General features: G+C 47.2%; 3 protein-coding genes across 3 annotated transcripts; 1 reads left to right on the top strand and 2 right to left on the bottom strand.

The window, feature by feature from the left end:
- Nucleotides 1-4,682: 4,682 nt before the first annotated feature.
- On the bottom strand, nucleotides 4,683-5,893 carry LOC127296701 (uncharacterized). The gene is made up of 2 exons (XM_051326897.2): nucleotides 5,352-5,893; nucleotides 4,683-4,993 (listed from the first exon to the last, which is right to left on the bottom strand). Exons 1-2 carry the CDS (start codon nucleotides 5,781-5,783, stop codon nucleotides 4,847-4,849), a joined length of 579 nt encoding a protein of 192 aa, XP_051182857.1. The 5' UTR covers nucleotides 5,784-5,893; the 3' UTR covers nucleotides 4,683-4,846.
- A 2,292-nt stretch (nucleotides 5,894-8,185) lies between these two features.
- LOC127296702 (small ribosomal subunit protein bS16m/bS16c) lies at nucleotides 8,186-10,928 on the top strand. Its single transcript, XM_051326898.2, has 3 exons — nucleotides 8,186-8,408; nucleotides 9,523-9,568; nucleotides 10,456-10,928. The coding sequence occupies exons 1-3, from the start codon at nucleotides 8,276-8,278 to the stop codon at nucleotides 10,685-10,687; spliced, it is 411 nt and encodes a 136-aa protein (XP_051182858.1). The 5' UTR covers nucleotides 8,186-8,275; the 3' UTR covers nucleotides 10,688-10,928.
- Nucleotides 10,929-15,761: 4,833 nt separating this feature from the next.
- Nucleotides 15,762-19,443, bottom strand: LOC127296703 (ubiquitin-conjugating enzyme E2-23 kDa). The gene is made up of 6 exons (XM_051326899.2): nucleotides 19,214-19,443; nucleotides 19,050-19,129; nucleotides 18,547-18,661; nucleotides 18,377-18,429; nucleotides 18,120-18,248; nucleotides 15,762-16,123 (listed from the first exon to the last, which is right to left on the bottom strand). The coding sequence occupies exons 1-6, from the start codon at nucleotides 19,255-19,257 to the stop codon at nucleotides 15,987-15,989; spliced, it is 558 nt and encodes a 185-aa protein (XP_051182859.1). The 5' UTR covers nucleotides 19,258-19,443; the 3' UTR covers nucleotides 15,762-15,986.
- Between the last annotated feature and the right edge of the window lie 2,596 nt (nucleotides 19,444-22,039).

Genomic DNA, 22,039 nt, shown 5'->3' with positions numbered 1-22,039 from the left:
CATCCCATGATCTAGTGACAGGGTCTATAAGATCCGAAACCCACTTTTTCCTTGAATTATTCCGACGACCCTCCACTTTCATAGCATCCGGTCTAGGGAGCCAATTATCACGGAAAATTCTCACTTTACTTCCCGAGCCAATTCTCCAAATAATACCCTTTTTCAGAAGCTCCAAACCATGTAACACACCCTGCCAAGTCTGGGATTGGTTTTGAATAAACGCTGTGTCAAGCAAATCTCCAGAAGGATAGTAACGAGCTTTCAATAGACGAGCACAAAGGCTATTTGGAAAGTGGATGAGCCTCCAGGCCTGCCTCGCTAGGAGGGCCTGGTTAAACACCCGAAGGTCCCTAAAGCCAATGCCACCAAAAGATTTTGGTCTTGTCAGCTTATCCCAGGACATCCAGTGCATTCTCTTCCTATTTTCTTCATCACCCCACCAAAAATTCCGAATAATCTGAGACAGGTCATCAATAAGACCAAATGGAAATTTAAAAACTCCCATTGCATAAGTAGAAATAGACTGCAGAACAGATTTGATCAGAACCTCCTTTGCCCCAGATGACATGTATTTTTCACACCAATCACTAGCATGTTTTGAAAATTTTTCTTTTGTGCCTTTGAATTTTCCTTTTTTAAGTCTCCCTTCAGGTACAGGGAGGCCCAGATATTTCTCCTCAAAGCAGACTGTCTCGTATTTCAGAATATCTTTCAGTTCTGATTGGACATCTGGTGAGCATTGATCCCCAAACATAATAGAGCACTTTCCCAAACTCACCAGTTGGCCTGTACTTTGTTCATATTTATCCAGAATAGACTTCACCACTTGACCTTGATCAACCGTTCCTTCAAAAAAGAGGAGACTATCGTCTGCGAACAATAAATGGGATATCCCTGGAGCCCTACGGCATATGTGAAATTCCCGAAGAGTATTGCTCTCAATTTCCTTCCTAATCAGGCGAGATAGACCATCAGCGACAAACAGAAACAAATATGGAGAAAGAGGGTCACCTTGGCGAATACCACGAGATGGAGTGAAAGGGTCCAACATATGTCCGTTAAAGCGAATCGAGAATCGCACAGAGGTGACACACGCCATCACCCACTGTATCCATTGACTGTGAAAGCCCAACTTCGCTAAAACCCCTTCAAGAAACCTCCAATCCACACGATCATATGCCTTAGCCATATCCAATTTATACGCACAAAAGTTTCTCCGAGACGCGGAACCGGTCTGAATAGAGTGGATGCACTCAAACGCCATGAGTGCATTATCAGTGATGAGGCGACCAGGAATAAAAGCGCTTTGAGTTGGAGATATAATGTCCTGCAAAATAGGCCGCAAACGGTTCACTAGACACTTGGAAATCACCTTGAAAATCACATTACACAGGCTTATAGGTCGGAAGTCCTTCAGTTCCTCTGGATCATTCTTTTTTGGAAGAAGGACAATAGAGGTATCATTTACTTCTTCAGGCATGACTCCTTCAGAGAAAAAACGCTGCACAGCCCTTACAACATCATCACGCAGTAGACCCCAATTGCGTTGCAAAAATCTGGCCGGAAAACCATCAGGCCCGGGTGCCTTAAGCGGTCCGATTTGAAAAAGAGCGTCGCTAATCTCCTTCTCAGAGAACGGAGCACACAGGTCTTTATTCATCTCCTCAGTAATACTCTGTTCAATCAAATCAGTAATGACCTCCGGATTTATATTCTCATCCCTGGAGTACAGGTCTTGGAAAAAACCTGTAGCCATATTTTCCATCTCAGAAGTATCTGAAGTCCAAGTTCCATCAGCTCTTTTTAATTTCCAAATATTGTTCTTTTTCCTTCTCCAGGATGCTCTTCTATGGAAGTATTTTGTATTTTTGTCCCCTTCTCTAAGCCATGCAATACGCGAAACGCTGCATCCAAAAAATTTCTTCTCTGTAAAGCAATTCATCCATCTCTTTTTCCAGACCAATCATTTTTTGCACACTTTCATCATCAGTACATTGACGTAAACTATCTAGCAGAATCCTATTCTTCTCAATTTCTTTAGGAATAGATTTAAACTGTATGCTCTTCCAACTTTGAAGGCTGGACATCATCGTGCGTAGAGAGGCCGATACATCACCCAAATCATTGCATGGGATCCGACGAGACCAAGCTTCCTCCACGGCCGCAGGAAGTGACGGATCCCTCTCCCAGACCACCTCATATCTTCTTATAGGACGACCAGTACGACAGTGCTCCGCAGATTCCTCAGACAAAAGAATTGGGCAATGGTCAGACCGTGATGAAGCGATGTGCCGAAGGCGGTGATTAGGGTATAGTAGTGACCATGCCGGAGAGGCCACCGCCCGGTCTAGCCGAACCTTGACATTACGCTCACCTTTCTGCTTATTGTCGAAAGTCCAAGGATTGCCAACAAAACCAATATCATATAGATCACAGTGGGAAAGCACCTCTCTAAAATCCATCATAAGTCTCTCCGATCGGGGTGTGCACGAAAAATGTTCCTCTTGCCACATAGCTTCATTAAAATCCCCCATCATCAGCCAAGGTTTATCGGAACTCGGCTTCATTTGTCTCAATTTCGTCCACATAAGATGACGGTCAGCAGCTTTAGGTTCTCCGTAAACAAACGTTGCCCTCCACATATGATCATACGGACCTCCACTGACGTGCACGTCGATATGCCGTTTACTGAATGAAAGCAGGTCAACAGTAACCTCATCAGACCAATATAAAGCAATACCACCCCCTTTACCGTCACCAGACACCTGGTAGCAATGTTGCATACCAATCCTGAAACGCAAATTCTCCACTCTATCTTTGCTTTGCCTTGTCTCACAAATAAACACAAGGCTGGGCTTATAGGTCTGAACCAGGCAGACCAACTCTTGGACGGTCGCAGCTTGCCCCATGCCACGACCGTTCCATCCTAATGTCGTCATTGGGCCCGGCGGTCCTCTTCGAGAGAGGCCGCCGATGTTGCCAAGTCATTAACTGTATGGTCAGTCTTACGGTGTTTAGAACGATCCCGAGGGTTGACATATTCAGGGGGCGGAGGTGGGGGAACCTCCTCCTTCTCCGAGGCCGTTCCAAGCCCCGTGGGTTCCACACTCTCAGTTCCTGCAGAGTTCATATCCAGCTGTTTCTTTGCAGCCAAGTTCTCTCGAGCATTATTATCTTCCTCCATGGGGGCCATCTTTCCGGGACTAGAAGCCGTGTCCCTCAGATCCTCCCCATCATCTAGCGCCGCTTCTTGAGAAGACCGTTTCTTGGCGCCCGGGGTAAAACCTCCCCGGTTCATGAAGCCTCCACGCCCAGGTTCGCGAGCAACAAACCGCCTTGGCTCCAATTGAGAGTTACTACGTCGAACAGCCAGCATCCATGCCCCATATTGGAGATCTTTAGGCTCCCAGGCCCCATCCCCGCATTCCTCATGGTCATGTCCTAGGAGGCCACACCGTTTACAAAAGAACGGAATTTTTTCATACTTCACCGCTAGCCTCTTTCTTCCTTCTCCTTCTACCATTAGTGAGACGAATCGCATAAGAGGTTTACTCACATCAATCATGACTCGGAGGCGCACATAATTTCCTTCAAAGAAAGGCTTTGGTGACATCTGAACCTCTTTTGTTTTACCAATCCTGCGTGAGAGATCATCCAACACTTCTTTCTTACGATAGAGCTCTGGTATGCCATGGATTTGCGCCCAAATATGCAGGCCATTGAAAACCATCTTCTCAGGATCCTCCTTCCCATCATAGTCTTCGATCAAAACAGCCCAGCCACGAAAAGTCCATGGTCCTTGGTGAACCACTTTTTTCCAATCTCCCAAACAATGCATCTGAAAGATAAATAAATTTTCACCAGCTTCTCTACAGATCGGATCTTTTGACAGGTTCCATATGGCTTTCATCTTGCCAAACAACGCTTCAGAGCTAAACGAACGCGAAGTATGCACTTTACCAATTGCCAACCAGCGAGCATCCTTCTGGAATTCTTTCACAGCTTCAACCGGAATCACCACATCATCTAGCTCATCCTCTCTGAGCTCCAAGTGTGCAAGCATATCATCCAAATCCAAACCCTTCCCCGCCGTCGCAAGCGACGAGGCTGTGCCTACAAGATCCGCCATGGACGAGAAACGAAGGGAACCGCCGTGAGGAGCCACAGCCGTCCAGGGCACACCAGAGGGGAACGCCTAGGGCAAACCCGAGGGAGCGTAGAGGCTCGGACGAGGTCGAGGGCACGAACAGGAACACGGACGAGATCGATCTCGCGGCGGCGATTTGGGATCGCCTCCGGAGCACTAAAACCCTAACGAGAGGGGAAAAAACGCTTAATAAGATCGAATCTTCTTCGATACTCCTTTCTGTTTGTCCCTGTTTGGTTGTTTGGTTTAAGGATCGAACTGATGCAGTTTATCAGTTTGCCTAAACAGCATATAGCATGTAGAAATTACAAACAAACTTTAGAGACGAGGCAAGGAGCCAAGATTGTAATTTTGTCCGACAAAGACGAGACTGATAACTCTCAAGGAACACAGTTATTACTCTACTTCACTGATTAATTCCACAGACCACAGGGCGAACGCTTGCAATCTTATACTAGTAGGAAGTTTGATCTATACATCTCTGCAACAAAGAGGGTCACTTATGAGTTCTGTTCTGATAGTGTCGATTTCTGAAATAGAATTAGCGGCATCTATCTATCCTGCACTTATTGGTCGGTAGCGGCTACCCGCACGGAACTGCAAAAGATCATTAGGATCTACAGAATCTACGAAAGCACAACAAAGGAATTTGCGTGTCACAGGAAGTGCACCCAGGACTCCAGGAGTTAATAGCTGACCCTAGAGTTCGTCTTCAGACTTATTCATCTTCTCCTTCCGTAGCGTCTCGATGACCTGCTCCAATGGTGGGTCTCCAGGTCGCCGGAAAACTTGGTCCCCGATCTTGAACTCGTAGGCCTCTGGCTGCCCCAAGATGAACTCCTTCAACTACACACGAGAACGGAAATGATCATCCTAAAGAGTGAGTGACAAGAAGAAGAAAGAAACCGCAGCGAGGATGCATGTATGCTGCATCGTAGCTCCTCTGAATTTCAGACCTCGAGGAGCACAAGGAACCTTAAAAAACGACTATGCTGCTACGGAATTGTTCAAAATTATTACGTATTGAGTTGACTAATAAATTATATTCCGTAGTACAATCAGAAGACATTTATTTTGTATCTGATTAATATATATTTTTTGAACAGGATCTGATTAATAAATTGCTCATGATCTGTGGAAACTGTGTACTAGTGTCAGGTGAAAAATAAGCGTGGCTGCGTAACAGAGAATGAAGAGCTACTACCTCGCGTAAGTCTCGGCCTCTTTCCATGGTGAACATGAGCGTCCCGAAATCGACGGCCACGAATTTGGCTGCCACCGATCCGGTCCGCAGCACTTTGCTCCACCGCGTGGCGATCCCCATCACGTCCTCCTGGGACCTGCGGACGCCGAGGCGGAGCTTGACGAAGCCGAGCGAGGGCCCGGCCTGGCCGCCGCGGAGGAGCTCGGCCCGGAGCGCGGCGGGGTCCATCCGCGACAGGTCCGGCGGCGGATCAGGCCGGTCGGGGAGTTTCGCGGGGGCGCCCCAGTGCCGCCAGTCCTCGTCCTCCTCGTCGTCCACCACGTCGCGGAGGTCGTCCGGGATCGCGTGCCGCTTCGCGCCTGCCGCCGTCGAGATGGGGCCGGCCAGGACGACGAGGAAGAGGACGGCCAGTGCGCGCGGTGGCCACGCCATTCTCGCCGCCGGCCCGCGTGAGGACACCTCCCTGTGACTGTGATGTGATGCGGTTTCTGCCAGTCTCGTGACGACCGGCGTGGGCAACCAACTGAACCATGATACTCGCGACACGTATCGTACGGTACGTTTTTGCATGTAGAATTACTTTTTTCCGTTCCCCTGTCCATCCGGGCGCCGCCGCGCGCGAAGGTGGTACGTAGGATGAACCATCGCTCGATGAAGTTGTGTTCTATCAAGAATAGTTTTTTGAATTCGCGGTGCAACGATCTAATTCACTACTACTAGAATTAGAGCATCTCCAGCCGCGTCCCCCAAAGCGATTTGGGGCGCGCCGGACAGAAAATGCGTTCCAGCCGCGTTCCCCAAAGCCTTTTTTTTTGTCCGGCGCGCCCCCATTCGGTGTCCGGCGCCCCGAGCCCGTCCCCGTCTCACGGAGGACGCACCAGGGACGCCGGACACAACGAAAAGCGAGACAGGGAGTGGCGGGGCAGACTCGTCAACGGCACAATAAATTTTTAACCTAACCGTCGCCTACCTCGCGACGAAAGTTATTGGCGGTGCAGTTCCCGCAGCGACGCAGCGACGGTGCAGTTCCCGCAGCGACGCGTCCCGTCGCGCCTAGCTCTGCGTGCCGGCGTTAATGCGCGCCACCGCTCCCCGCCTCCGTCCGGCCTATAAAAGGGCCGCCTCTCATCGTCCCTCTCACACACAAACCCTAGCGCCTCTCTCCCAAACCCTAGCCGCCACCATCTCAACAAGACTCGACGCTATGTCCGGTAGAGGCGGAGGCCGACCTCGCGGCCGTGGTCGTGGTCGTGGTCGTGGCCGCGGCAGAGCTGAACGCTCGCCGTCGCCTTCCACGCCGCCGGCTTCATCATCGTTGGAGATGGACGTGGAGCCGGACGTGCGGTTCGAGTTCGTCCTCGTCCTCAAGGGCGACCCGCGCGGCATCCAGAGGCTGCCGGACTCCTTCGCCGACTACGTCGCCGGCGACGATCGCCCGCGCACGATGCATCTGTGGGAGGCTGCGTGCGGCTACTACCGGTGGATTGTCGACGTGATCTACGACGCGCGCGGCAAGATGTACCTCAACATCGGCTGGGAGAAGTTCGCGCGGCACCACAGCCTCCAAGCCGGCTTCAAACTCCTGTTCTCCAACTTCGGCGACAGGGACATGAGCATCAAGGTCTTCGACGAGACGCGGTGCCGCCGGGATTACCACGGCGATAGCACCGACGAGGAGGACGACTGAGTGTTCTTTCTTCGCAGCGAACACGTGCACGGAGGTTTCTGTCTGTTCGCCTCATCGGTAGAACCAACAAGGGCACCATCCTCCCGCTGGATTTTCCAGTTTAGGTGACTGGGTGTGCCCTCGAGTGTTCTTTCTTAGCAGCGAACACAGGAAACCTTCGATGCACGGCCTAGTTAGGTTTAGTTTCTTTGCAAAATTTTATATTTGTGTCCACGACGGTTCAAACTATGTATTAGTTTGTGGAAAACCACGTTCCCAATTATGTTTTCGTGTAAACCACGTTCCAAATTATGTATTAGTTTGTGGAAATTGAAATAAAAAACCCAAAAAAAAGTAATTTAAATGTTTGGGGGCGGCGTTTGGAGGACGCGGCTGGGGAGCGACGTTCCCCAAAGGCGGCACGAATAAAACACGCCCCCCAAACGCTCAATCCGGCGCGATTTGGGGGACGCTTTGGGGGACGCGAGTGGAGATGCTCTTATGTTTATGTTGGTGATTATGTGCTACATATTAATTTTGTTTAAAATGCTATTTCGTCAAACAACTGATCGTTTTGGTAAACTCACTACAAAGCTGACGTGGTAATGCAAGAAAGGGTTGTAACCAAACACAGCCTGATAACGCAAAACAAAAAAAGGCACAACCAAACGACAGGGCCAAGGCTGCTGCTACGATGCTTGGAACGACTTGTTGGCAACGAATCTAATTGCACGACGCGATTTTTAGGTTGCATGACCTCCCACAACTTCTACGATGCCAAGTTCCTTAGATAAGGGAAATTCTACGAGCAACAAAACCCGCCCTTGGTGTTTTAGTCTATGTGCCCATGTTTTTGGCAACTCGTACATATACTTTTGCTGATTTTTCTTTTTTGGGAAAGATACTTTTACTGATAGGTTGTGTCACCTTTTACCCCTTTCAGATACGGAGTATGAAATTTATTCTGTGCAAAGAATGTAAATTCATGCAATGAAGCTTTAACCCACTTTTTCTTGAGACGTTACTGACCCCCTTTTTGTCTGTGTGGCAATTAAAGGTTAAATTTACCAACCCATAACCGACGGCCCAAATTTAGATCACGAGCCTACTAAGAGAACGCCTTTTTTGGCCCAAAATTCCTGCAACAACTTAGGTCAAGGCTAGCCCAGGACGGGGGAAAGAGCACGCTGACCTAAAAACTAAAGCCCTTCTTCCCGAACGGCCTCACTCGGAGAAGGCGAAGGCGGCGGGGAGGAAGATGGTGGTCCGGCTCCGGCTGGCGCGGTTCGGCTGCCGGAACCGGCCCTTCTACCGGGTCATGGCCGCCGACAGCCGCTCCCCACGCGACGGAAAGCACCTCGAGGTCCTCGGCTACTACAACCCACTCCCAGGTTAGGCCTCCCTCGAATTCATTCCTACCTTTTGGGTCGTGCATCCCTCGAATTCATACTTGAAGAATCACCTCCTTGAGGCCTTGTTCGGTATTCCAGCTACATAAACCAATACAAGACCACTTTCACTGGTGCGCTGGAGTCACTGGTCATTCCCCAGTTGTCGTGTTTTTCTGGATATTATCATTTATTAGCCTAGACCCGGCACACACACTTGAAGAATATCCAGTCGGAACCAAGGTTGAATTAATCCAAGACACATAATTTACACGCTTAATGCAGTGCGCAGTCTATGAAATGGAGTAAACAGGCACTGTCCAATCTTTTGTTCTGTGTTCTTCTTGGAAACGACTTAACAATCCAATCGGATGGACGCTCCTACAGTCAGATGAGAATGCCGCATCATGAGCAGGGTACATTCTTGCCGCATGTTCTTAAATATTAAGCAATCCTCTTACTGCAGATAGTCACACAGAAATGGATCCCGCACTTGAATGTTACATAAGAGACCTATCTCATATAAAACCAAAACGTAATTTCAACGCCCTGTAATAAAAAATACACACGACAAAATTTCCTGGATGCAGAAACTATCCAGTGTAGAGTAAAGAAAAGGGGGCGAAATGGAGCTTCTGCTAGTGTCAGCTTAATGTGGATGGTGGCATCCAGGATTGGGTCGCCGGTGAGCCCCAGCCCAACACCACCCTTTGCTCGAGCTCAGTGTTGATCCAGCTCTATCGTTATCAAATTACAACTTGGGTGATAGAATAGCAACATATTTTATTTTACAGATTTGCAAAAGCATGCCATCTGGAATTACATTATATACGACGGCAACTACCTGGAAAGTGTTGTTTGTAAAATGACAGGATATTATCCATTTGAAAAGCACATTATGCTCTGTTTTCTCAGGATAATTTTACTGACTTCACCTGTAGAAAGAAAACTTACGATGCAATAATTCTCAGGTGACTTCTTCAATCATAAAACCTGACAAATGGTTGCCTATAACAAAGGATTTGTGATGCGGTTTTGTTGGTGGGTTGGAGCTTTAGTCGTAACTGAATATATTAGCTGATGAGAAAAGATGTGCCTTTTCTGTTGCTGTTGGCAGGGAAGGATGGTGGCAAGAGGATGGGGCTGAAATTCGACCGGGTCAAGTAAGTTCTCTGGTTGCTCCTGATTTTCAATTTACAGATTCTTGTTCGTTTATATTCCACTTTGGAGAAAATTTCACATATTGCACCTTTCTGCTGCACCTACTCTAGAACTGCCATTGTTTGTTCATCCTGGTAATATTAAGTTACTATAGTATTAGTCTTTGTGACGGTTGGCCGTTTTAGAGGCTAAAACCTAATAATAATTTGGGTGATTCAGTAATCGTACCATGAGGCAGTACATTTGTATAATTGAGAATGTTCAGAAGGTAAACAAAAACAGAGAAAACTGAAACTATGTGCTGCTGCACTATGACCGTTGATTTTTGAAGCAGCATTATTCACTCATTCTATCATTGCTGCCTTCCTCCCTTGGAGAACAAATTATACAATAATAATGTTCAGAAGCTAAACAAAAAAGAAAGAAAACTGAAACGATCCGGCTATCCGCTGCTGCACTATCCCTATTGATTTTTGAAGCAGCATTACTCACTAATTTTATCCTCTCTGCCTTCCTCCCTTGGAGAACAAAATTACATAATAATAATGTTCAGAAGGTAAACAAAAAGAAAGAAAACTGAAACTATGCGCTGCTGCACTGTGCCTGATGATTTTTGAAGCATTATACACTCATTCTATCCTTGCTAACTTCCTCCCTTGGACAACAAAATAACACAATATTACTTAAAGAATATCAATATAGTTGGTGTGTAAAATGTGCTTGATAAGTACTCCCTCCGTTCCCTAATATATTGCTAAAACATCTTATATTAGTGAACAGAGGAAGTATGTATTTGCTTTTTCTACCAATATGCTAGTTTTTCCACCTGCCCACCACATTACATGGTACAACTGGATTGGCGTCATTCAACTGTACTTGTGTTGTATAGGTACTGGCTGTCTGTTGGGGCACAGCCATCTGATCCTGTGCAGCGTATCCTCTTCCGCGCTGGAGTTCTTCCTCCTCCTGCGTTGCTAGCTATGGGCCAGAAGGGTGGACCTCGTGATAGAGACCCCATTCATCCGATGACTGGGCGTCCCTTGGACCTTGAGGGTGTCACAATTTTTGATGATCCCAGTGCTACCAAAGGTGACGCTGAAGAACCTTTGCTGGATGCGTGATAATTTTCTGCTCTTGCATATGGTATGGTGTTGCGGGATGAAAGTACTTGTTTCGTGTTCTTGTGATAAAATGATGAGTAGATACTAGGTAGTGTACAATGTGGCAACAGTTCAGTCATGTAACTCCTTGTTTGCATTTTTGGAAACGCTACACCATGAGTTAGCTGTCTCCTATCTACTACATTGTCTCGTAATTATGATTATTTTTAAATGGACTATGAAAGGCATCCTTCAATGAGTTTCTCTGAGTTCTTTTTGGATGCCCAAGTGAACCATAACCATTTGTGGAGAACAAACATAATGCCCGAAAATTCCTGTATGATTTTTCCTGCTGTGTGATCTAATCATACCTGATGCTTTATCTGACATGGCTGCATATATTGCTTGATTATGGACCTAGAGAAGGTGGCATCCTCGTGGATACCTGTGACATTTGTATGGGCTGATTTTTTTGTGTGTAATTCATTCCTTGTAGGACTTACTGACATACGATACGAGGCATGTTGCCACCTGAAAGCATTTTCTTAAAAATGTCATAATTGTTCCCCAAAAATATGAAATTATCTAGCTGAAGGGCATGTTATTATGGGGACAATTATACAGTTTCTCATTGCTCCTTTATAAAATTGAGATAATATTCAGGAAAAATAACCAAGCTACCTCACTGAAATGGCTGCTGGAAACCAAGCAAATCTACCTCCCTGAATGGCTGTTATACTGACACCTAAACAATTCATCAGCTCCAACAAACAATGGAGAAGTATGACAAACCAAAAAGGCGGCAAGATAGGGGGGCCGCTGGGAGAGACGCAATGCTTGGGGAGGACTACACGGTTATAAACTATGGATGTTCTTTAATTAGCAAAACCGTTTTGACATATGAGTTACACAAGGAAACCTTGTTACCAGAACTGGCAAACACACTTCGGGTTCATTTGGTAATGGCGCGAAATCGCAATAGTCAGCGTCACCTCATCGATCAACTTGCCCGATTTGTTGTCAAACATGTCGTCGTGGGTATCCTCAGCTGTGAGGCCCTCATTCACAGTGGCGCACCGCACAACAACGAACTTGTCGTTGCACATCATGTCATCCGGCAGCGCCACCCGTGCTGGCAGCGTTACGGTGACGATGCACTTGGATCGTGCTGGCACAACACCTTTGCTGGGCTCTGTACATCATCATTCCTGGCTTTTACTCGAAATAGGCTTTCGCCGCGCTTTATAAATAAAGCAACCACAAGTCCACAACCATACATAGTTCAGATACAACACACAGAACACACACCCCACATCAAGAGTCTGCTAGGGCAACAGCACAACAAGCCTACACAAACGAGATAGACGATACACCACCCCACACAAGAGGTGCACTCAGAGGCTGGACGGTGTAGATATGCGACGGGCAGCCGCAAGAAGATCCTCCAACATGCCGTCCAGGCGCTCCCTGTCCCGCTGTCTACACAACGGGTACCACTGCTGCAACAAAGCCAAGGAAGAGTAGACAGAGTCAGAAGCGCGACGAGGTAAGATACGCTCGATGACCATCTTATTGCGCACAGTCCACAGAGTCCAGGTCAAGACCGCGAACAATAACCAGAAGAGGCGCCTCCTCCTACCAGTGATGTTCGCACGGGTCTCGATGAACTCCCCGAGGGCCGAGGCCTGCCACTCAGGCCCCAGCGCCTCCTGCAGGAAGCTCCAAAGGAAACGTGCCGCGGGGCAGGAGAACATGATGTGTGTCGTCGTCTCCGGGACAGCACACAATGGGCAAAGCCCGTCGCCCGGCCCGTGCCTCTTCAAAACCTCCACCCCAGAGGGGAGGCGATCTCTAAGCAACTGCCATAAGAAAATCTTCGTCTTAAGCGGGATAGGAGCCTTAAAAAGCGGGGCCGTCCAGGGAAGAAGAGGCCCCCTAAACATGGCCCTGTAGGCCATCCGCACGGAGAACGAGCCGGAAGGCGTTAAGCGCCACAAAGGCGTATCTAATCCTCTCGGCAGAACGTCCGGGAGGAGGTCCCGCAGCGAGGCCAGACTCAGGGCTTCCCCCTGGGTTAGACCGCGGCGGAACAAAATACCCAATCCCTCCTGCGCCACGTCGGCAACAAGGATAGAGGGGTTAGCGCAAATGGCGAAGAGGTCCGGAAAGTCAAGACTCAGGGGGCGGTCACCAAGCCATGGGTCGAGCCAGAACATGGTCCCTCTACCATCGCCTATGGAGAGGGAGAGTCCTGCTCTAATCTCATGCTTGATGTCCTGGAGGGCTCTCCAAAACTGAGATCCCTCCCGGCGGTCACAAGCAAGGAGTGGCCGACCCCGTAGGTATTTAGCCTTAATCAGCTTAAGCCACAAGCCCCCGTCGTCCGATAGGATCCTCCACACCCATTTCAACATGAGGGCCACGTTCATGTGGCGCGAGGAAATAATCCCTATGCCCCCAAGGTCCTTGGGGGCGCACACATCGGCCCATTTGACCATGTGGTATTTCTGGTGTCATGTCCTGTCTTGCCAAAAGAAGCAGGAGAGCTCTTTGTCGAAGGCAGCATGTACCCCTTCAGGAAGGATGTACAGACCCATGATATACATGGGAAGACTAGACAGGCACGAGTCAATGAGAATCGTCTTGCTACCCTTGGAGAGGTGAACCTCCCACACCATGGTTCAGCCTTCGCTCTAACTCGCCCCAATGAGAATCATTCCTGGCTTTTGGATATCAAAGGAACGTAATCATCCGTTATGTTGGTTAGCTCAAGTGAGCATGCTCTCTGCTTGTTTATCTCGAAGGGAAAAATGATCTCGAGCTTTTTTTTCGATAAAGGGAATATATTAATATCAAGAAGATACCAATTACACCCAGCCTCTGCAACAACGCACCACCCTAATGGCACTACAGATGCACACAACCAAAAAAGGAAAAGAAAACTAAGAAACAAAAGTCCCGCTATAGTATCTCGGACCTAACAACAGCAATACATCCACCACCATGACAACACCTGAATTACAGACTCTCCAAAAAACGACGCCTTCAAGAAGGGAACAGTGCTCAAACACCGTCGTCGCCCGATCAAAGATCTTAGGTTTTCACCCTGAAGATAGTCCCCGCTCTCAAAACAATGCCTCCACCAAGGTCACTGCCAGGCACAACCAGTTAAGGCTAGACCTTGGGTTTTCACCCTGAAAGGTAGGACTCTGCGCTTCACCTGTGCTGCCGCCCCCACTTCCAAACCGCTGCTGTGAAGCCGGGACACCAAGCAAGCCCCTCAACAGCGCGGAGACTTGAACCTCGCTTAGCTAGTCCTCCCCTCCGGCCTTTAAGAAATTCTCTTCTTCCGACTTTCATCATGGATCCATAGTCACTTGATGTCAACACAGGAAAAGAGCTTCGCGCCGCTCCCTCCAGAACCAAACGGTCGGAATAAACGCATGGATGCGAACGACCGAATACCTCCGATCCAGCAAACTCCAGGCAAAGCGCTGTTACATTCGCCGGCGGAGCTTTCCGGAACTCAACCCTCCGGCCAGATCACGAGTCCAGGCCTCCGGTAGGTCCTCCTCTTCACGCAAGAGAGGCCCTAGGACCGCCGCCTTTATTCAGGTCGGACCCCCAAGTCGGCGACCATCCCGGGCTGGCCAACCCAACCCTCCACCGGCGACACCATCGCCGGCTTTCAAGCACCTCCATCGCACCTGACGCCCGCCACCTGCCCCCAGGTCGACGCCGTCACCGCCATCCAGGGCCGCCGCCCTTTGTGCCGTGATCCAGACCTTGAGGAGGAGCAGCACGAGATCCGCCCCCATCACCACCCGCCCGACGATGCCGAGGCGAGGAAGGAAGGAGAGGATCGCGCCGCCAGGATCCAGGGCCACGCCGCCGCCCCCAAACCGCCTGCCCGGTGTCCGCGGCGAGGAACGGAGGAGAGAGCCGCGCCGCCATGGTTCCATGGCCGCGCCGCCGCCCCCATCATCGCCCGCCCGAGCGGCGAAGACGTGATGAGATGGCCGCGCCGCCATCAACCGCCGGGTTCCGGGATCATCCCCCCGGCGCGGAGGCGTGCCTCCTACCGCCGCCCCAGGGGACCGTGCGCGGATCCCCGCCGCCCCCATCACCGGCCGCGCCAGGCTTCGCCGGCGGCAGCCTCAGGGGACGGTGAGGAGGGAGGAGGAGGAGGGGGAAGGGAAGGCGGCTGGGGGGGGGGGGGGGGGTTAGGGTTCCGCCCCGAGTCGCCCTGGAGGGGACGACCCGAGCGGACTGTTTTTCATTTGTTGTTGCTGGGCTCCTAGTTCCAATGATCTCGAGCTTGTCAAACTCAATCAGCTCCCATGGATAAGGGTTTATGTGCATGCAAATATTCAGCACATCCATATATAAGTTTTTTTTCTAAGCTAAAAGTGCCATGAAGACATGAAGTGGGATTCTGGAGCATGCCATCGAGGCATCGAGCTTACCGAGCCAACTAGAGATTCAAAGCGGTGTTGATTTGATCATCCGTGCTTTCAAACAGTTCAATCACCCGGGGGTGGATCGGCAAAAACACACATATTTGAAACGGAGCCACAGCAGATAATTCGACGAAAAACACAATTCATAGGATTCGACGTAAAATCTTACATCCAGAAGCATGCATTTGGATCCAGGAAATTTAAATGCTGCTGCAAATTAAATTCTTGGTAAACTGAGGCTGAACGTTACATTAGGGAACACTGACGGTGCTTACTTTCACGGCATAAAGACTTTAGACAGCTTAACTGCAGTTGCTGCAATAAACATTGTGTGTGAGTTAAGCACCAGAAACAGGTCCTTAATTCACTAGGGATCTGGATGGCCCAGTATTGGCTCATCGTCACCCGACTCATTGTCATCTTCTTCGCTCAAGTTAGGTATGGATTTTTAGTTCTAAAAAAAAGTTAGGTACGGTTTTGGAACACAAAATTCCATCCCAAAACAGTTCAGTCCCAGCAGGATTCAACAAAAATTCCTGAACCGAAACAGGCTGAGGCAGAGAAAAATTCAGCCCCCACAGGAACCAAAATTCTTGCATTTCAAACAGTGCCGTGACAGAGAATTCACCTTCGAATGAAACAAATCCAGAGCAACCATGCATTTCAAACTGGTAAATTGTAAGTACTGCTGCAAATTAAATGTGTAAACTGAGGCTGGGCGTAAACATTACAGAAACACTGACTGTGCACTTATTTACATAGCATTCAGACTTTGGAGGACGAACTACAGACTGTTTAATTGCAGTTGCTGCAATAAACATTTTACAGGAATTAAGCTCCAGAAGTAGGCCACAAATTGACTAGGGGTCTGGATGGCCCATTATGGGCTCATCATCACCGGAGTCGTCGTCATCTTCTTCACTCAGCTCTTCATCGCTCGAATTATCTTCTGGAGCTATACCAGCATCCTCTGGTTTAGCATATTTTTCGCAGAATTCTGCAGAAATATGAGCAATATAATTCAGCTTTTGAGGCAACCCAACTTTGTTAGGAAAATAGTATCTTCTGATGAATGTTGCAAGTTTGCAACCACTATTTGATAGAAAGAACAAATCTCAGTAAAGTTGATTTGGTGACATGATTACAAACACTATATTCTAGTATACCAAGTGTCTCCAGATACTAAAAGCAAATGATCTGCACCAGCAAAATGAGTTACTGACTCGGCAAGCCTGACATACCAGGTTCCTAGATAAGTAGATAAGCAAACCAGATCCACAGCATGTTTCTCTTGAGACCTTTTATGATTACAACCTATCTATCACATCAGCTCATGATCACACATTCAGAGTAAGAAATCTTTTCTTTTTTTAGAGTTTTTCAGGGTTTCAGTGTCTTATAAAACATGCCACAATGCTTGGACGTTTTCTTTTCAACTTAATTAATAGGCAGCACCCCTGCCAGTTGCTCAAAAGAATATACCCTCCCATGCTGACTAAACAATCCCAGCTATGAGCTAGTTTCCTAATTATTTGAGGATGTGAAAGTTTTATGCTGCTAAACATCACCTTACATGAATAAAAAAATATACATAAAAGCTAGGATATTAGACTTGGGCATCGGCAAAATGGGCAGCCAGTTCAGCTTTCTTATGTATTTCCCATAAACAAACTTGTATTTTGATTTCTAAATGGGATAAAACCATACACAAATTATAATTACACAAACATCTCGTGGTACAACATATTTTTTTACCTACTGCAGCTAACATATGGTTAGCAAGCAACACACCATCAGGGTTTAAAACTTGCGGTACACACTTACATCTAAAGCCTATTCAGATTATATACCCTGTGGGGATTGAATTATTTCTCTGCTTGACCCCTATCATTTCAATCCTCTAGTCAACATCTTATACAGTCCCCGAGAATAAAATGCTCTAGTCAAATAGTATCTATTACAACCAATCAGGGGCGGCGCTAGGGGTATTCCTAGGTATTCATGAGAATACCAATGATTTTGGCACAATAGCGACGATTTTAGCAAAACAGCGACAATTTTGGAAAAATGAATACCAGGTTGCCCATTCTGAAATTCCTAGCAACGCCACTGCAATCAATGTGGCAAATTCAGATTTATCTATAGGAATTTTAATTGGAAAAAATAGAACACCTGTAAGTCTGTAACAAACCAACAATCTTTGGCTGCTTCTTACCTAGAAACAAACCAACACCCTAAATAGTAGTCTATGAATCACCATTACGTGCATTAAATTTATACATATAAGCTAGGATATTAGACTTGGGCATCTGCGAAATGAGCAGCTAAGAAATTTTATGTAGCAACTTCCCGTAAAACAAACTCCTACGTCGATTTCTAGATGAGATACAGCCATGCACAGATTATAATTACACAAACTTCGGTTGGTACCACAATTATAATTTTTACCTACTGGAGCCAATGTATGGTAACCACACACCATACCAGCAAGTTTAAAACTTATGGTATGCACTTACGGATTGAAGCCTACTCGAACTACAAATAATTTTAGTCCTCTAATCAACAACTGATAGTCTCTGGCAACATACTGCTCTTATCAATAGTATGCAGTATAACCTATATAGCGAGTTAGCTTTCTCTTCTCTCAAAAAAAAAATGTTTTTATAGAATCTTTATCCAAACACGTAGTAGAACACCCATACAGACCAATAATCTTTACAAGCTTCTTACCTAAAACCTGTATGTAACTCGCAAGGATGTCTGAAATTGTTACTTTAACATGTATATATTACTTGGTATTGGTTATTGTATAAACGAACTTAGCATGGTAAACTAAAAGGACAGGTCAGAGTGAATGGCCGCCATGTATAACAAAAGAGGGGGATTCGCCCGTTCTACTACTTTGCAAAAGAGTGCAAAGACTGAAGATAATCAATGGATAACAATAATGACTACGGATAACACTGTTATGTGTGTTAAGTAAACATGGTCACCTTTGACTTTTAGTTCATAAGCAGGGCGGTCACGCATCAACAGTGCAGCAGCTTCTCCGTTTAATGGATCGGAAGGATTTGGGTATAATAAGAGTTGCGGTAGGAAGACTTCAAATACATTGACAAGATCTGCAAAATGAGGCCATATAGGTTGAAAGGTGAGACTGCTGTAAATAAAATGGTAGAGAACAACCAAAGAAAGGTGATTAGCAGGGCCATCAACAGAAATACTAGTAAGATGGACATATCAAATTTACCAAACATTGGGCTCCACGTCTGGTTAATGACATCCAAACAGACGGAACCAGACCTGCATTTTGCATTCATCCAAGGTTGGTTAGGAAACAGGAGTAGTTATTGTCGTCTGAATCGAAGTGAGCATGTAAGAAGAAGACAAAAATATATATACTGAATGAGATATACTCACAGTTCATCAACATTGGGGTGATATATCTTATTGACAAAACCAATTGAAGGAGATCTGTAAGGATACGCGTCAGGCAATTCTACTCTAACCTTCCATACGCCTCCTTGGTAGAGACCTGTTGAATTCAGCAGAGAACCGATGATCAAGCAGTGCGGCAGGAGCTCATCTTAGTTTTTCTTTGCAAACGTGACTGAAGCTTAACAACAGCTGATAATAAGATACTGATGAAGGTATCATACAGAAGGGAAACCTGCAAGTGAAAATTAAGCTTGGAGATCTAGGAACCTGCCGTGGTTCCTAAGCTAAATCAGCATAAGCAACAGGCAACAATGGTATTATTAAAGAACAATGGCGTAGAGAGAGAAAGGGCCCAGGAACACGTTCAGTTCCGTCTAGATTCGGAAATCGGAAGCTACGGGGTACTAATCGCTCTAGTAGAGAAGTGAATCGAAATCGGCCGGCTATGTGCGACAAGAAGAAGAAGAAGAAGAAACCGTCCGTACTTTCGTTGGGCCCACGGAACTCGACGAAGAACTCCTGCATCCCGTCATTGACCATCTCGACCTTGTAGTCGCTCATCATCCTGCAAGCACCAAGAAATCCAGATCAGGGCCGGAATCCCCCATGAGAATCCAAGAAAATCCAAGAAGGGTTCCGCCGTGCTCACAGCTTCATCAGGTCCATCTCCCGGCGCTTGCTCGGAGAGGACATCTTGGGGGAACGCCGGTCCTGGTGCGGAGATGCGTTGTTGGAGATAAGAGGGGAGGGGAGGGATGGAGAAGATCGAGTCGGGTGTCCTGTGGCGAGGAGGAGAGGAGGTGAGGAAAGCACAGGCAGGCAGGGGAAAGGGACAACGACAACAAGGCCACGCACGGAGACGGGAAGACGAAGGATGGATCCAGGGGAAACTGGTGTATATTGGTATTGGATGGATGGTTAGCACACTTCAATTTAATTACTAATTAATCTCGGGAAATTTCCCTACTACTTATAAAGTTTTCTTAGTGCTGAAACATTGGTACTACTCCAAGATTTATCTTGAAACCGTCATAGAAAAATAACTTCCCGTCCACGAGTGGAGTACGGCCTACGTTTTCTTGTCCCAGCCAAAACTCACGGCTTACGATGTTGAGTTTCTGATTTTTCATGTCTCTCTACAAAGAATATGTATTATGGTACACAAGTGTACATTGTATTTTATTTAGCACATTTTCTGGTGCACGATCCATGCCATTGGCTCTAACAACCTGCGCCCCGAAGGGGTGTCACGCCTTCATTGACGCGTGGGGAATTTGCATCTAGACAGGGCCGTGAGAGCATCTCCAAGAGATAATAATGTAAAATAGTACAATAGTACATGCCATGTAATGTATATTTTACATCATCAGTTTTTTTCCCTCACAAAAAAAACATCATCAGTTTTTTTTTACGTCACCTGTTTTTGCACGTAAAAGTCAGATGATGTAAAATACATCACCTCTCCTCTGAAAGAGGTCCCAATGATGTATTTTACAGCACCGAGGAAGCTACAAAACTTGGTTTAAAAATTCAAACTTTAGCATATTTCCAATGAAATTTAAACTTTGGCACATAATTAAACATCCATAGCTCGACACGGATCCATAGATCCGATACAAACACAATTCAACACGGACTCAACACTGACACTTGACACTTCGACAGTCGCTAGACACTCGACAATAGTTCCAGAAACCATCATCCTCGTCAGATGAATTCCCGTCGACCTCGCGGGCAAGATCATCCCACCATTCGGTGTCCATCTCGATGCTCGAATCGGCGAAGTGTTCGAGGATGGCGCAGATGATGATGCACCAGCCGCCGGCTGGCCGACAGAGGACGGCGCAAAGGGTGCTGCACCGGACGCCGCCACCGCAACTTGCTGCGTGGCCAGCTGTGCGTAGTACTCCTTGTGTCGCGACGTGCTCCAGGTGCGCGGAGCGGTACGGCCACTTCCGCCTCGTCCGATTGGCAGACTGCCATCCACATGTACTCCCGGCAGATGGCGCGGTCATCGTCGCGGCGGACCACCTCGAATGGTGGCGCGAGAAACTCGGCTTCCTCGTGGCTCTCCACCTTTGGGAAGTTGAGCGGGCCGTCAAGCCACCACACCATCCCGTCGAAAGCACGGGCGGCGAGCTCCGGTGTCTCGAACATCCGAACTAGAGATGGTTGCCTCGGCGCATGATCTCGGTCTCCCAATGGCTGGAGGGGTGCAACCGCATGCCATGGAAGCCGCTGCTGGCTCGTGGGCGGCGCTAGGACGGTATCATCGGTTGCGGCGCGGCTCAGCGGCGGAGGCAACCGATTTGGGGGGGCAATCAGCTAGGTGATTGTAAATAAAGGACGTTATTACAACCATCTTAAGATGATTGCATTAATATATAGATTCCGTCACGGGAATCAAATAGGCGATGTAAAAAGGTGCGTGTTGAAACTATTTTAAAGCGTGGTCTAGTTAGGGCTCCTTTGATTCAAAGGATTTGCGTAGGAATTGTGTAGGATTTGGTTCCTATGGGAAAATTTTCTATATATGTTGTTTGATTCATAGGAACATAGCCTATAGGAAAAATTCCTATAGAAATCTTGTAGTGTAATTTCTATAGGAAAAAAACATTAGCTCATACCTCATGGAAAAATTATTTTGCTACAATCAAACAAACTTCATCTTCCTATAGGATTCAAGTAGACATGCCATTCCAATCCTATACCTTTCCTATTCCTATGTTTTTCCTACCCTTCAAATCAAAGGAGCCCTAAAGCGCGTGCGGCTCTTCACTAGAGGATGTATAAAACTAGTTACAATGGGAAGTATCATACATTATACTACCCTATAATGCATAGTATCATAAAATATTATCATAGTATCATTATATTCAAATGTTTTGTAGAATCTCAATGCAAATTTGTGTACATGGTGTGTTTGCCATTAAAAAATTTAGTTTTATATGCTATGATACGGTATCATATTATGATACCACTCTCATCTCTCACCTCATTAATTGGTGTGCCACATCAGATTTTTGCCAACATGGCATGTAAGATACTACTTATGATACTTGCATTGTGGTTAGTCTAATACCGTGGCACAAACACTTTTTTTCCAAAAAAAAAGTGCCTCAAACGGAGATCAAACAACACAAATAAGAAGACAATAAATAAAATATATTGCATGGTTACAATAGATAAAAAATAAAAATAAACTAGAACTCGCCATAGTTGTCGTTGTCGGTTGAGCTATCGATGGATGTAGACAAGAAGAGGTCGAGCCAACGATCGCTGTTGTGTACGATCCTCATCGAACCAGCTTCCTGCGTGAGGATGAACTACCAGCGCGCTACCTTGTCGGCCCTCTTCGTCGCCCGAGTAGCCTTCCTCTCCACCTTGATGCGTAGAAGGTCCCCAGAGCGTCGACGTCCTTCGGGGAGTGGGTCACCCATGCCGCCCTAGCGTGCTCGTCTTCCTCGACGTGGTA

This window comes from Lolium perenne, chromosome 4 (assembly GCF_019359855.2).
Source record: "Lolium perenne isolate Kyuss_39 chromosome 4, Kyuss_2.0, whole genome shotgun sequence".
Classification (NCBI taxonomy): Eukaryota; Viridiplantae; Streptophyta; class Magnoliopsida; order Poales; family Poaceae; genus Lolium; species Lolium perenne.
The sequence above is the reverse complement of the archived record's forward strand: the minus strand, read 5'-3'. Positions and strand labels throughout refer to the sequence as shown.

What these genes read in the sequence shown, in the direction of transcription:
- LOC127296701 (XM_051326897.2), bottom strand. Translation starts at nt 5,783, where the DNA reads ATGGCGTGGCCACCGCGCGCACTGGCCGTCCTCTTCCTCGTCGTCCTG. An exon ending in GAGGCCGAGACTTACGCGAG is followed by an intron (nt 4,994 to 5,351) that starts GTAGTAGCTCTT and finishes TCTCGTGTGTAG; the next exon opens with TTGAAGGAGTTCATCTTGGG.
- LOC127296702 (XM_051326898.2), top strand. Translation starts at nt 8,276, where the DNA reads ATGGTGGTCCGGCTCCGGCTGGCGCGGTTCGGCTGCCGGAACCGGCCC. An exon ending in CTACTACAACCCACTCCCAG is followed by an intron (nt 8,409 to 9,522) that starts GTTAGGCCTCCC and finishes TGCTGTTGGCAG; the next exon opens with GGAAGGATGGTGGCAAGAGG. An exon ending in CTGAAATTCGACCGGGTCAA is followed by an intron (nt 9,569 to 10,455) that starts GTAAGTTCTCTG and finishes TGTGTTGTATAG; the next exon opens with GTACTGGCTGTCTGTTGGGG.
- LOC127296703 (XM_051326899.2), bottom strand. Translation starts at nt 19,257, where the DNA reads ATGTCCTCTCCGAGCAAGCGCCGGGAGATGGACCTGATGAAGCT. An exon ending in GAGATGGACCTGATGAAGCT is followed by an intron (nt 19,130 to 19,213) that starts GTGAGCACGGCG and finishes TGGTGCTTGCAG; the next exon opens with GATGATGAGCGACTACAAGG. An exon ending in TTATGAACTAAAAGTCAAAG is followed by an intron (nt 16,124 to 18,119) that starts GTGACCATGTTT and finishes ATATTTCTGCAG; the next exon opens with AATTCTGCGAAAAATATGCT.